This window comes from Myotis yumanensis, unplaced genomic scaffold (genome assembly GCF_028538775.1).
Source record: "Myotis yumanensis isolate MYYU_CA2020_CCGP unplaced genomic scaffold, mMyoYum1.0.hap1 SCAF_4, whole genome shotgun sequence".
NCBI lineage: Eukaryota > Metazoa > Chordata > Mammalia > Chiroptera > Vespertilionidae > Myotis > Myotis yumanensis.
Genome location: NW_027223755.1, coordinates 109,228,072 through 109,241,486, shown reverse-complemented (window position 1 = coordinate 109,241,486; position 13,415 = coordinate 109,228,072). Strand labels below are relative to the sequence as shown.

The following is a 13,415-nucleotide window of genomic DNA, read 5'->3' as shown; positions in this document are numbered from 1 at the left end:
CTGAACTTTACAGAAGAGAACTTTTAAGTGTACCTTGGCTGTATAGAGAAGGCCCCGTATACTTACATCATCTCGGTCCCTAGGTAGCCTTTATAATTATTTTTATATGTAAATGATGGTACATATAAGTGATATCAGTGTTGTTATTCTAATCCATTGTTTATAAGTTTGAAAATAATTATGGATAGAAAAGACAAGCTTACTTATCTCAGATGATTTTAGTTTGAAGGAATAACATCTTGGAATTTTTATTTCTCCAGAAGTATAAACCGTGGACGACACCACAGCGAAAGATCACAGAGAACTCAAGGCCCATCACTACCAACAGCTCCAGTTTTTGTGCCTGTTCCACCCCCTCCTCTGTACCCACCTCCTCCACATACACTGCCTCTCCCTCCAGGTGTTCCTCCACCACAGTTTTCTCCTCAGTTTCCTCCTGGCCAGCCACCACCTGCTGGGTATAGCGTCCCTCCCCCCGGGTTTCCTCCAGCGCCAGCCAATTTATCAACACCTTGGGTATCATCAGGAGTGCAGACTGCTCATTCAAATACCATCCCAACAACACAAGCACCACCTCTGTCCAGGGAAGAATTCTATAGAGAGCAGCGACGGCTAAAAGAAGAGTAAGTGTGTTCATTTGAAATTATACACTTTCATTTTCTGATGTAACCTTAAGCAGGTATCTGTGGAAACATTTTCCATTGTTTCCAGTTAGTACAAGAAAAATCACGTAGAAATCGAACCAAAGCCATACAAGCAACTTCCTCAGGGATTCCTAGTTATCTGTAGTTTTAAAGTGGAAAACTAATGGCAATTTCATTCATTTCATTCATGGTCTAATTACATTTGTCTTGTTAGTTTTCTTAAATGGTTTTTGTTAACTTTCACTCTTTAACTTTATTTTACTAGGGAAAAGAAAAAGTCCAAGCTAGATGAGTTTACAAATGATTTTGCTAAGGAATTGATGGAATACAAAAAGATTCAAAAGGAGCGTAGGCGCTCATTTTCCAGGTTAGTGTTTTGCAAGCCTTCACAACAGAATTACAAATGGGACTTTGCCTATCCAGGGATTAGCTATGGATATAAATAACACTGCACTTACGGAGTTTTTCTGATTCGGTCTAGATATATAGAAATGGAGACGTAGCTTATTTCCCAATATCCTTTTATTGAAATAATGTCTCAGTGTTAATTCTATTGTGTAGAACTAGCAGTTATGGGGATTAAAGTACCCTTGTCCCTTGAACTTTATTTATAATGTGAAATAATTGGGAAATGTTTGTGGAAGGAAAGAAATAGGGGAATAGCCAAAGCACATATCCGAGGACACTGTTAGTTAAGGCTACAGCTTCTTGCTGGAACATTAACCTGTGTAATTATGATGATGTATGATAGAATACAAGTTGCTTTATTGATAGAAAAACTGAATTACTATAAAAATTCCCTGGAAGTTTGTTTAAAAGACTTATTTTTTTAAGCTTACATTTGAAATGCAGTTTCTTTTAAAGCTAGATTATATTGGCCAACATAGGATAAAAGAAATTGCTCATATTTAAATGAACAAATAGGAAGTAAAATTTAAACATAATTGGCATTTTTTTAAATGTTAAGTTTATTAGCTCATATAACTCACGGTACATTAAGGCACTTCACTCTAATTGTTAAGGTTTCACTTTTGTTTTGTAACAAGTGATTGATCTGACCTTTGCATAGTGTATTTTATTCCATTCCAATAAAGGCCACTGTGCCTCTTTAATCATCCAAGATGAAATTTGATATAAAGATTGAACCCTAAGGAGAAGCATGCTAGAATCTGAGAGTCTGTGTTTTATTTTGTATATATTTCTCAACTGTCCAACTGTTGTTTTGTTTTTGTTTTTAGGTCTAAATCTCCCTATAGTGGTTCCTCATACTCCAGAAGTTCTTATACTTACTCTAAATCAAGATCTGGTTCAACACGGTCACGTTCTTATTCTCGATCATTTAGCCGCTCACACTCTCGTTCCTATTCGCGATCACCTCCATACCCCAGAAGAGGCAGAGGCAAGAGTCGAAATTACCGCTCAAGGTCTAGATCTCATGGATATCATCGATCTAGGTCAAGGTCACCACTATATAGACGATATCATTCACGATCAAGGTCCCCTCAAGCATTTAGGGGACAGTCTCCAAATAAACGTACTGTACCACAAGGGGAAGCAGAACGTGAATATTTTAATAGATACAGAGAAGTTCCACCACCATATGATATAAAAGCTTATTATGGGAGGAGTGTTGACTTTAGAGACCCATTTGAAAAAGAACGTTACCGAGAATGGGAGAGAAAATACAGAGAGTGGTATGAAAAATACTACAAAGGTTACGCTGCTGGAGCACAGCCTCGACCATCAGCAAATAGAGAGAACTTTTCTCCGGAGAGGTTTTTACCACTTAATATCAGGAATTCTCCCTTTACAAGGGGCCGCAGAGAAGATTATTCAGGTGGACAAGGTCATAGAAGTCGAAACATAGGTGGTAGCAACTATCCAGAAAAGCTTTCAACAAGAGACAGTCACAATCAGAAGGATAGTACAAAGTCAAAAGAGAAGGAGAGCGACAGTGCTACAGGAGATGGTAAAGGAAGTAAACACAAGAAACATCGAAGGCGGAGAAAGGGGGAAGAAAGTGAAGGCTTTCTAAACCCAGAGTTGTTAGAACCTTCTAGAAAATCAAGAGAACCTACAAGTGGCGAGGAAAATAAAACAGACTCATTATTTGTTCTTCCGAGTAGAGATGATGCTACACCAGTTAGAGATGAACCAATGGATGCAGAATCCATCACTTTTAAATCAGTGTCTGAAAAAGACAGGAGAGAAAAAGATAAGCCAAAAGCAAAAGGAGACAAGACCAAACGAAAAAATGATGGATCTTCTGTGTCCAAAAAAGAAAATGTAAAACCTGCTAAGGGATCCCAAGAAAAACTAGAGGGAGAGCGTGAAAAATCTCCTCGATCTGAACCTCCACTTAAAAAAGCCAAAGAGGAGACTCCAAAGACTGACAGTGCTAAATCATCATCTTCCTCTCAAAAAGACGAAAAGGCCATTGGCACCCCCAGAAAAGCTCACTCTAAGTCATCAAAAGAACACCAAGAGACAAAACCTATCAAAGAGGAAAAAGTGAAGAAAGACTATTCCAAAGATGTCAAATCAGAAAAACTAACTAGTAAGGAAGACAAGGCCAAGAAGCCTGAGAAAAGTAAGCCTCTTGACAGCAAAGGAGAAAAAAGAAAAAGAAAAACTGAAGAGAAAGGTATAGAGAAAGACTTTGAATCATCTTCAATGAAAGTCTCTAAACTCGAAGTAACTGAAATAGTGAAGCCATCGCCAAAACGCAAAATGGAACCTGATATTGAAAAGATGGATAGGACCCCTGAAAAGGACAAAACTTCATCATCAACAGCCCCAGCCAAAAAAATTAAGCTCAACAGAGAAACTGGTAAAAAAATTGGAAGTACAGAAAATATATCTAATACAAAAGAAACCTCTGAAAAATTGGAGTCAACATCTAGCAAAGTTAAACAAGAAAAAGTCAAAGGAAAGGTCAGACGAAAAGTAACTGGAACGGAAGGATCCAGCTCTACTCTTGTGGACTATACCAGGTATTTGATATGGGTGGGTGGGTGTTTGTTTTGGGAGAGAATTTTCTTTAAAAGTGGAATATGTTAATTAAAAATGTGTTTTGATATTGGGGGTTGGGCTGTTTTACTTTAAAGATAAACTTTTAAGTCAGTCAGTTTTGGGGGTCATTGTTTTTATGCAGTCATGTGCTTAAGCAATTTATATCTTTGTTAGAGTATACTTATTCCTTTTGGAAGTTAAACGTGTGGTTTTTTAATATTTTCATTGATTTTTTTTAGAGAGAAAGGGAGGGAGGGAGGGAGAGAGAGAGAGAGAGACACACACATCAATGTGAGAGCAAAACAATAATTGGCTACCTCCTGTGTGCATGTGCACGAACGCACACACATACACACACACACACACATACCCCGCACCATGGATTGAGCCTGCAACCAGGGTATGTACCCTGACTGGAAATTGAATCAACAATCTTTTGGTGCATGGGACAATGCCCAAACAACTGAGCCACATGAAAGGGCAGAGAAACATCATGGATTAGCCTTTTTATATTTATCAGTGTTTTAATAAAAGTAAATTCTTCATTAATTGAAAATGTTTTATTTCTTTTTAGTACGAGTTCAACTGGAGGCAGTCCTGTGAGAAAATCTGAAGAAAAAACAGATACAAAGCGAACTGTCATCAAAACTATGGAAGAATATAATAATGATAATACAGCTCCTGCTGAAGATGTCATTATTATGATTCAGGTCCCTCAGTCCAAATGGGATAAAGATGACTTTGAATCTGAGGAAGAAGATGTTAAAGCCACACAGCCTGTGTCAAGTGTAGGAAAACCTGCCAGTGTTATAAAAAATGTTAGCACTAAACCAGCTAATACAGTCAAGTATACTGAAAAAGAAAGCGAGCCAGCAGAGAAACTTCCAAAACTCACCAAGGAAGTGAGCCATGAAATCATACAACATGAGATCAAAGGTTCAAAAAACTCTGCATCTAGTGAAAAAGGGAAAACCAAAGAGAGAGATCATTCAGTGTTGGAGAAGGAAAATCCTGAAAAGAGGAAGAGCAGCACTCAGCCAGAGAAAGATAGTAATTTGGACCGTCTCAATGAACAAGGTAATTTTAAAAGTTTGTCTCAATCTTCCAAAGAGACTAGAACTTCAGATAAGCATGATTCCACTAGAGGTTCCTCAAATAGAGACTTTACTCCCAGTAGAGACAAAAAAACGGACTATGACAGCAGAGAATATTCAAGTTCCAAACGTAGAGATGAACGGAATGAATTAACAAGAAGAAAAGACTCTCCTTCTCGGAGCAAAGATTCTGCATCTGGACAGAAAACTAAGCCAAGGGAGGAGAGAGATTTGCCTAAAAAAGGAACAGCAGATTCTAAAAAAAGTAATTCTAGTCCCTCAAGAGACAAAAAACCTCATGATCATAAAGCCACTTCTGATACTAAACGCTTAAGTGAAGAGACAAAATCTGTAGATAAAAATCCTTGTAAGGATCGTGAGAAGCATATGTTAGAAACAAGGAACAGTAAAGAGTCAAGTGGCAATAAATTACTTTATATACTTAATCCACCAGACCCACAGACTGAAAAAGAGCAGGTTGCTGGGCAAATTGATAAGAATGCTACCAAGCCTAAACCCCAGTTAAGTCACTCCTCTCGACTTTGCTCCGACTTAACTAGAGAAACTGATGAAGCTGCTTTTGAACCAGATTATAATGAAAGTGACAGTGAAAGCAATGCATCAGTAATAAAAGAGGAAGATACTTCTGGGAAAATTTCTAAGGAATTGAAAGATAAAGTCATAGAGAAAGTCAAAGAGAGCCCGGACACAGCAGCAGTCAGCCAGGTCGGTGTCACCAGGAGCCAGAGTCAGAGCAGTCCCAGTGTTAGTCCAAGTAGAAGTCACAGCCCTTCTGGAAGCCAAACTCGAAGCCACAGTAGCAGTGCCAGCTCGGCAGAAAGTCAGGACAGCAAGAAGAAGAAGAAAAAGAAGGAAAAGAAAAAGCACAAGAAACATAAAAAACATAAGAAGCATAAGAAACATGCAGGCCCTGAAGCAGAATTGGAAAAAAGCCAGAAACACAAACATAAGAAAAAGAAATCAAAGAAGAGCAAAGATAAAGAGAAGGAGAAGGAAAAGGAGAAGGAGAAGGAGAAGGAAAAGGAGAAAGATGACCAAAAAGTGAAATCTGTCACTGTGTAGAAGGACAGATTTTAAAAATTGACTTAATTACTAAGTCATCTGTATTAAATTTTGTTATAATGTAAAGAGATTCAAGCCTTGTAAATAATGATATGGAAGACCCTGTGCTGCACTTAAAATATTGCTGCTTGATTATTTGATTTTTACATCAGAGCTTTATAACACGAACTTTTGTACAGAATTGTGAGTTGTGACCATGTAACATGAGAGGTTTTGCTAGGACCTATTATTTTTAACCACCATTAATTAGTTGGGGTGGAGTTTACTGTACTGTGAAATTTTCACATTTGAATTTTTTAATTGCCTGGCAAAAGCTGATATCAGTTCTAAAATATCAGCAGAATGATTTGCTGAATTCATTACAACCCCGTTATGTCACTTTTTGATTACAATAAAAGTTTTCAGGAAACTTTTCAAATGTGGAATATTACATTATTTGAAGAAAGTGTCACATCTTTCTCCTTCCAGTCCCCTATTTAAAATACCCTTTGAGCCGAAACCGGTTTGGCTCGGTGGATAGAGCGTTGGCCTGCGGACTGAAAGGTCCCAGGTTCGATTCCGGTCAAGGGCATGTACCTGGGTTGCAGGCACATCCCCAGTAGGAAGTGTGCAGGAGGCGGCTGATCGATGTTTCTCTCTCGTCGATGTTTCTAACTATCTCCCTTCCTCTCTGTAAAAAATCAATAAAATATATTTTTTAAAAAATAAATAAAATACCCTTTGAGCTTTTAAGGTGACTTGAACATACAAAATTCTGAAGTAAACATAGAAGATGTGTTTAATTGGGGCAGGTAGTAGGTGGCCAGAAGTAAGAAATCAGCATTAGCCGAAACCGGTTTGGCTCAGTGGATAGAGCGTCGGCCTGCGAACTGAAAGGTCCCAGGTTCGAGTCCAGTCAAGGGCATGTGCCTGGGTTGCAGGCACATCCCCAGTGGGAGATGTGCAGGAGGCAGCTGGTCGATGTTTCTCTCTCATCGATGTTTCTGACTATCTCCCTTCCTCTCTGTAAAAAATCAATAAAATATATTTTTAAAAAAAGAAATCAGCATTAATTGGAGACTCAGTTGAATAAATCTAGAAGGGTCTTTTTTTAAAATACATCTTTACTTATTTTAGAGGAAGGGTGAGGGATGGAGAGAGAAACATTAATGAAAGAGGAACATCGATTGGCTGGCTGCCTGCAGCATACCCCCCAGCGGGGATTGAGGCAGCAACTGTGACATGTGCCCTGACTGGGAATGAACTAGTGACCTCTTGTCTCATGGGTTGGTGATCAACCACTGAGCCACACTGGCCAAGCAAAAGATCTTAAATAGTGATTAAAAGTTTGGACTTGAGTTTTGGGGTTTTTTTTGCTTTGTTTTTTCTGGACCTGAATGTTAGAGATGAGGAATTGTGATTTGTTTATGGTCATGTGTTTTTCTTGAAACCCTGATGGAGTATTAGAGCCTTGGTAAAGTGCCAGCTAAAGAGAACACAGCACCTGTGCCCAGTCCACAGGAGCAAGCAGCAACAGGTCCGGAAGCACTTCATACAACTTACGGACTTCCTTCATGGCTGTGGTTCAGGAAGCGGAGTGCAGGCAGTGAGAAGCTATTGAAGATTTGGATTTAGGACACTTGGGAAGCAACCATATAAGCAGGGATTTAGAAGGTGTGGTGGGAGGAGAAAGATGCACCTCAGCAGCAGTTGGCTTGTTAACCTGCCTCCTTGCCTTGAAGTAGTGCCTTCAGAGTGTGTGTGACTCCAGTACTATGTACAGTTTTGGGGACCTGATTTCTGGTGGTATATAAATATACTTTCTTAAATTTGTTTCTAATATATAAAGGAAAACGATTGGGCAGTTTAAAGAAAACTCATATAAGGGACATAAATCAACATCCTGAAAGCTGTTCGGGACTACATTAAATTTGGGAAATGCTACCTTTGAAGGGCTGTGCTTTTGTTACAATTCTCAAGTCACATTTGTTTTTCCCCAGACATTTGTCACTAGGGATTGGATGTCTGTCCTGCCCACTCCCAGCCCTTGCCCACCCCACACACAAAACATATTAACACTTCTGCTTTAGATACCCCAGCCAGATACTTTTTTAATCCTCACCTGAGGACATGTTTATTGATTTTAGAGGAAGGGGGAAAGAGAGGTGAACATCAATGAGAGAGAAACATGGATTGATTGCCTCCCTTACGTGCCCTGACCAGGGATTAACTCGCAACCTAGGTATGTGCTGTGACCTGGAATCAAATCTGGAATGCTCCAACTAACAGCCACCCAGCCAGAGCATGACTACACTCCTAGTTCCTAGTCATCTGGACACATCCAGATTGTGTCTCCCACTCACTGAGGATTTGGGCACCCAGGACTATCAAGTTCCATTGTGTGGGGTCAGTTTCATTACCTATGCTTATTGTCCTTTAATTTTTAAGTTCACCTGACCTTTAACTTCAGTTCACTCCTAAGACAATTATCCTGAGTTATCTATCACCTGTGATCATTTCCCTCCTAATTTTAAGCTCAACATTTTGTCTACAATCTGGTCTTTCAGTGCCATCCTCTCGGCTTTGTTCAGGACTAAGGTGTCAACTCATCCCTTAGTCACTCTTCTTTCTACTGTCTGTGGTTGCCTGTACCTCGTCATTTCAACTACATAACATCCCCAAACCTGCTCCCCTTGATCCATCTTGCTGTTCCTAAACAGTTTAACCCCTAACTTAGGTAAGGGTTCTGAGCACTGCTTAATGAAATTAAAGACTTGAAAGAAAATTTAAGAAATAACTTTGCCAGGCACTGTCTAGGTGCTTGTATTTATTTGATCCTTAAAAATTTTAGTGGTTGCCCTAGCTGGTTTGGCTCGGTGGATAGAGCATTGGCCTGCAGACAAGGGTTCCAGGTTCGATTCCAGTCAAGGACACATGCCCGGGTTGCGGGTTCAATCCCCAGTAGGGGGCATGCAGGAGGCAGACCATGATTCTCATCACTGATGTTTCTATCTCTCCCTTTCTCTCTGAAATCAATAAAAATATATATTTTTAAAAATTCTAGTGATTTATGATGTGTAATGCTGTGTTGAGCAGAAAATCCCCTGCCTATGAAGTTTCAGTCCAGCCCTTGGATACTCAAGTCTGGTGCCTAACCAGTCCTCATCCCTGCCATCTGAAGGGGCTGGACAAAGTTTAAGATCCACCCAGTTTTTCTGGTCCTCTAAAAGGCCATATATCTCCCTCTCGTCTGTTCTGGGCTGTTTCATCTGGCTGGAATTTCCTTCCTCTGCCTGTCTCAGGTTCCTATTCATTGTTCAAGAGTCAGCCTTTCGTGGATTACTCCCTCACAGTGCCTGCCTGCCCACACCCATGAGCAGTAGTCAGCCTCACTGAATATGCTATAGAGACACTCCAAATTGTTTTCTATGGGCTCTGCCTGGTCGTCTCCCTCATTGGACTAAGTGTGAGCTCCTGAAAAGGAATGTGGTTGAATTCCAGAAGCCAAACTATGCCTTGCACATAATAATGTTAGAATTGGGAAAACGAAAGCATTTTTTTTAGCTTTGAAGTTACATTTTGCAAACATCCTGTTGGTATGCCACTGTTTCTAGGGCAGAGAGTAATTCTTGAGAAAATAGAACCCTTCCAATACCTAACTACTACAGCATACCAAGGGAATTGGAAAGACAATCAGGGACCTAAAAATAACTCCTTGGCTAGTCTCCACATGCCAAATGAAGGGAGCTACGTCCCCTCTGAAACGGTTAAGCCAGGACTTCAGAGATATAGGAAGCTAGTTAGTGGTTTATGCATGTGTCCCCATCTGTCCACTTTCTTCTGTCTGTAATGAATGCTTTCATTGTACAAGACTCTGCAGAACAAAAGCCCTGGTTCAGAATATGTTCTTTTCTGCATCCTTTTATACAACTCATTTACCCAATCTGGCTTCAGCGGGTCTCATTTTAGTAAAAAAAATGCCTCATTAAGGCATAGATATGTATATACTAGGTGTATCGGTTAATAATGTGGATTTTATAATCAAAGGAAACATGATAATTTCAAGAGAAACATCAAAAGTGCTTTATTGCAGGGGTCCTCAAACTACGGCCCGTGGGCCATATGCAAATACAAATATTGTATTTGTTCCCGTTTTGGTTTTTTACTTCAAAATAAGATGTGCAGTGTGCATAGGAATTTGTTCATAGTTTTTTTTTAAACTATAGTCCGGCCCTCCAACGGTCTGAGGGACAGTGAACTGGCCCCTGTTTAAAAAGTTTGAGGACCCCTGATTCAAAGTAATGTCCATCGCTAGCTACACATTTCCCTGTCTTTCAGGTAATTTGTGGATACCAACCCAATGGAACTTTTCTTTTTTTGAGGCAAGCCATTCAGAGACCCAATTTTCCACTTCTTTGTATGTTTTGAAGTGCTGCTCAGAAAGTGAGTGTGCCATCGATCCAAACAAGTGGTCATCTGAAGGAGCAAGGTCTGGTGAATACAGCAGGTGGGTTAATATTTCCCAGGCGAAATCTTTTAACATGTCTTTAACTGGTTTCAAAATGTGTGATGGGGCGTCATCATGAAGCAAAATTACTTTGCCGTGTCTTCTGGCACATTCTGGTCGTTTCACGATCAAAGCGTGGTTCAAATTGATTATTTGTTGTCGGTAGCGATCAGTATTAATGATTTTAGAAGCTCATAATACACCATACCCTTCTGATCCCATCAAACACAGAGCATTGTCTTCTTTCTGAAGCGATTTGGCCTTGCAGTCGATGTTGATGGTTGACCTGGATCAACTCATGATTTTGTGCGTTTGGGATTCTCAAAATAAATCCACTTTTCATCGCCAGTCATAATTTGATGCAAAAAAAGACTTTCTTTTGTGCTGTTGAAGCGACATTTCACTGATGACTTTTCGGTTTTCCATTTGTGTTTCGTTCAGTTGATGTGGCACCCATTTTTCTTCCTTTAAAATCTTTCTCATTGTTTGTAAATGATTGGAAATTGTTTGTTGAACAACGTTTAATCTTTCTGCAAGTTGTTTTTGAGTTTGACACGCATCTTCATCCAATAATGCTTGTAATTGTTGATCTTCAAACTTTTTCGGTTGACCTGGATGTTCTTTGTCTTTCACATTGAAATCATCACTTTTAAAGTGTTACAACCAGCGTTCACAAGTATCTTGAGATGGAGCATGTTCAGCATAAGCTTCCCAAAGTATTCAGCAGCACTTTTCTTCAAAATAAAGTAGTGAATTAAGACTTCCTACAAATGCTCTTTTTTTGACACGAAATTCAACATTTTTAAGTGTAAAAATATCTATGACATTAACACCTTCAGCAAATTTGACATATGAAGTTTTGAAGTTTGTTGTCAATACAACAAAATAGCATACATATCTGCCTAACCGGTTTGGCTCAGTGGATAGAGCATCGGCCTGCGGACTGAAGGGTCCCAGTTTCAATTCTGGTCAAGGGCATGTACCTTGGTTGGGGGCACATCCCCAGTAGGAGGTGTGCAGGAGGCTGCTGGTCGATGTTTCTCTCTCATCGATGTTTCTAACTCTCTATCCCTCTTCCTTCCTCTCTGTAAAAAAATCAATAAAATATATTTTTTAAAATAGGATACATATCAAATCGCATCCATATCAACATATGTGTAACTCCATCTATTAAAAAAATCCACATTATTAACCGCTACACCTAGTAGTGTACCCTACGTTTTCTTCTCATATGTCATGAGTACTTTGAACTTTAAGAATTGCACATGGTGCCCTAGCCAGTTTGACTCGGTGGATAGAGCATCGGCCTTCAGATGGAAGGGTCAAAGTTCGATTCTGGTTAAGGTCACATGCCTGAGTTGCGGGCTCAATCCCCAGTAGTGGCTGTGCAAGAGGAAGCTGATTAATGATTCTCATCATTGATGTTTCTATCTCTCCCTCTCCCTTCTCTGAAATCAATAAAATATACATACTAGAGGCCTGGTGCATGAATTCATGTACATTGAAAGGACACTAATTAGAAAGTGGCCAGTGAGGCAGGATTGGGCAAGATGGGCTGGACACGCCCTGGTGTCAATCTCCCAGGGTCCCTCCCCTGCCAGCCACATCTGGGGCAGCGTCTGCCAAGTCAGTGGGGTCCCTCCAGCAGCTGGGGTCCCTTGGTCTGGCGTGTGGGGATCGGGCCGAAACCAGCAGTCCAACATCCCCCAAGGGGTCCCGGAGTGAGAGAGGCCACTCTGCAAAGTTGCTGTCGCTCGGCAGCTCCGGCATTGAGCATCTGCCCGCTGGTGGTCAGTGCACATCATAGCTGTCGGCCAGTTGGCCAGCTGGCCAGTCACTTAGCCTTTTTTTTTAAAAATATATTTTATTGATTTTTTTTTTTTACAGAGAGGAAAGGAGAGGGATAGAGAGTTAGAAACATCGATGAGAGAGAAACATCAATCAGCTGCCTCCAGCACACTCCCTACTGGGTATGTGCCCACAACCAAGGTACATACCCTTGATCAGAATTGAACCTGGGACCCTTGAGTCTGCAAGCCGATGCTCTACCCACTAAGCCAAACCGGTTAGGGCATCCTTTTATATATATACTAGAGGCCCAACGTGCGATATCGCGTGGCCCTGCCCACCTGGGTGCGCCCCGCCCACCTTTCTGCTGCACTCGTGGCCATGGTTGTACCTGCCTGCCCACCCGCCCACTGCCCTGCCGCACTCACAGCCCCGACCACCTGCCACCCTGCCCGTCCACCAGCCACCAACCTTGCTGCAATTGGAGCCTGTGGGCCCACAGGGGAGGGCCCAAGAGGTGTTTGGTTGTTTTGGTTGTGATGCCTCTTGGCCTTTTATTATTTTGATATATAAAGAATTGCACATGGTCATGAGAGAAGAGAATTGAATAACCTAAGCCACATCAGTCCTTGATAAATGGGTACTGGGAGCTGCTATGTGTAACAGTTCTACACACTCATATGGAAAAGAGATGGAGTAAAGGCAATACTCAGATTTCATGTGAATTGGTAATGTAATATAAACAGCTTATCAAGGCTCCTCTTTGTCATAAGTCTCTGAGATTATTTTAAAGATCATGTTAACATGACTTAAAAATAACTATTGCTAATTTCTTTATGCACTTTTTTAAAAAAGCTAATGGAGGGTGAGCAGTGATTTAACACCAGCATGAATCTTGATTTTCCACTTGGAAATGGGCCTATTTGGTAATTTGCTATGAAGTTGGCTTGGTCAGTATAAATATTTTTCTATTTAGTCTCCCCTTCTTAATAGTAAAAGATACTAACATAAGAGTGGACATAAATTTAAAATTCAAAATAAAACTTGTAGAAAGACTGGCACCTTATTACAATTAATTTTTTTTAATTTTTCAATTACAATTAATGAACAATGTATTAGTTTCAGTGTACAACCCAGTGTTAGATATTTACATAATTTATGAAGGGATCCCCTGATAAATCTAGTACCCATCTGACACCATACATAGTTATTAGAATACTAGAGGCCCGGTGCATGACATTCATTCACTGGGGGGGGGGGGGGGGGGGGGGGGGGTCCTCTCAGCCCGGCCTGCTCCCTCTCACAGTC

At 40.5% G+C, this 13,415-nt stretch overlaps 1 protein-coding gene across 4 annotated transcripts in view; it reads left to right on the top strand.

The window, feature by feature from the left end:
* Nucleotides 1–6,251, top strand: part of RBBP6 (RB binding protein 6, ubiquitin ligase) — a 35,213-nt gene extending 28,962 nt beyond the window's left edge. For 2 of the 4 annotated variants that reach the window (XM_070413657.1, XM_070413658.1), the window contains 4 exons: nucleotides 261–623; nucleotides 910–1,011; nucleotides 1,883–3,637; nucleotides 4,231–6,251. In XM_070413657.1, coding sequence (XP_070269758.1) covers nucleotides 261–623; nucleotides 910–1,011; nucleotides 1,883–3,637; nucleotides 4,231–5,833 — 3,823 coding nt within the window. In that variant the 3' untranslated portion in view covers nucleotides 5,834–6,251. The remainder of the gene's footprint in view (nucleotides 1–260; nucleotides 624–909; nucleotides 1,012–1,882; nucleotides 3,638–4,230) is intronic. The other 2 variants (XM_070413660.1, XM_070413659.1) reach the window with 1 other exon arrangement.
* The last annotated feature ends 7,164 nt before the right edge of the window (nucleotides 6,252–13,415 follow it).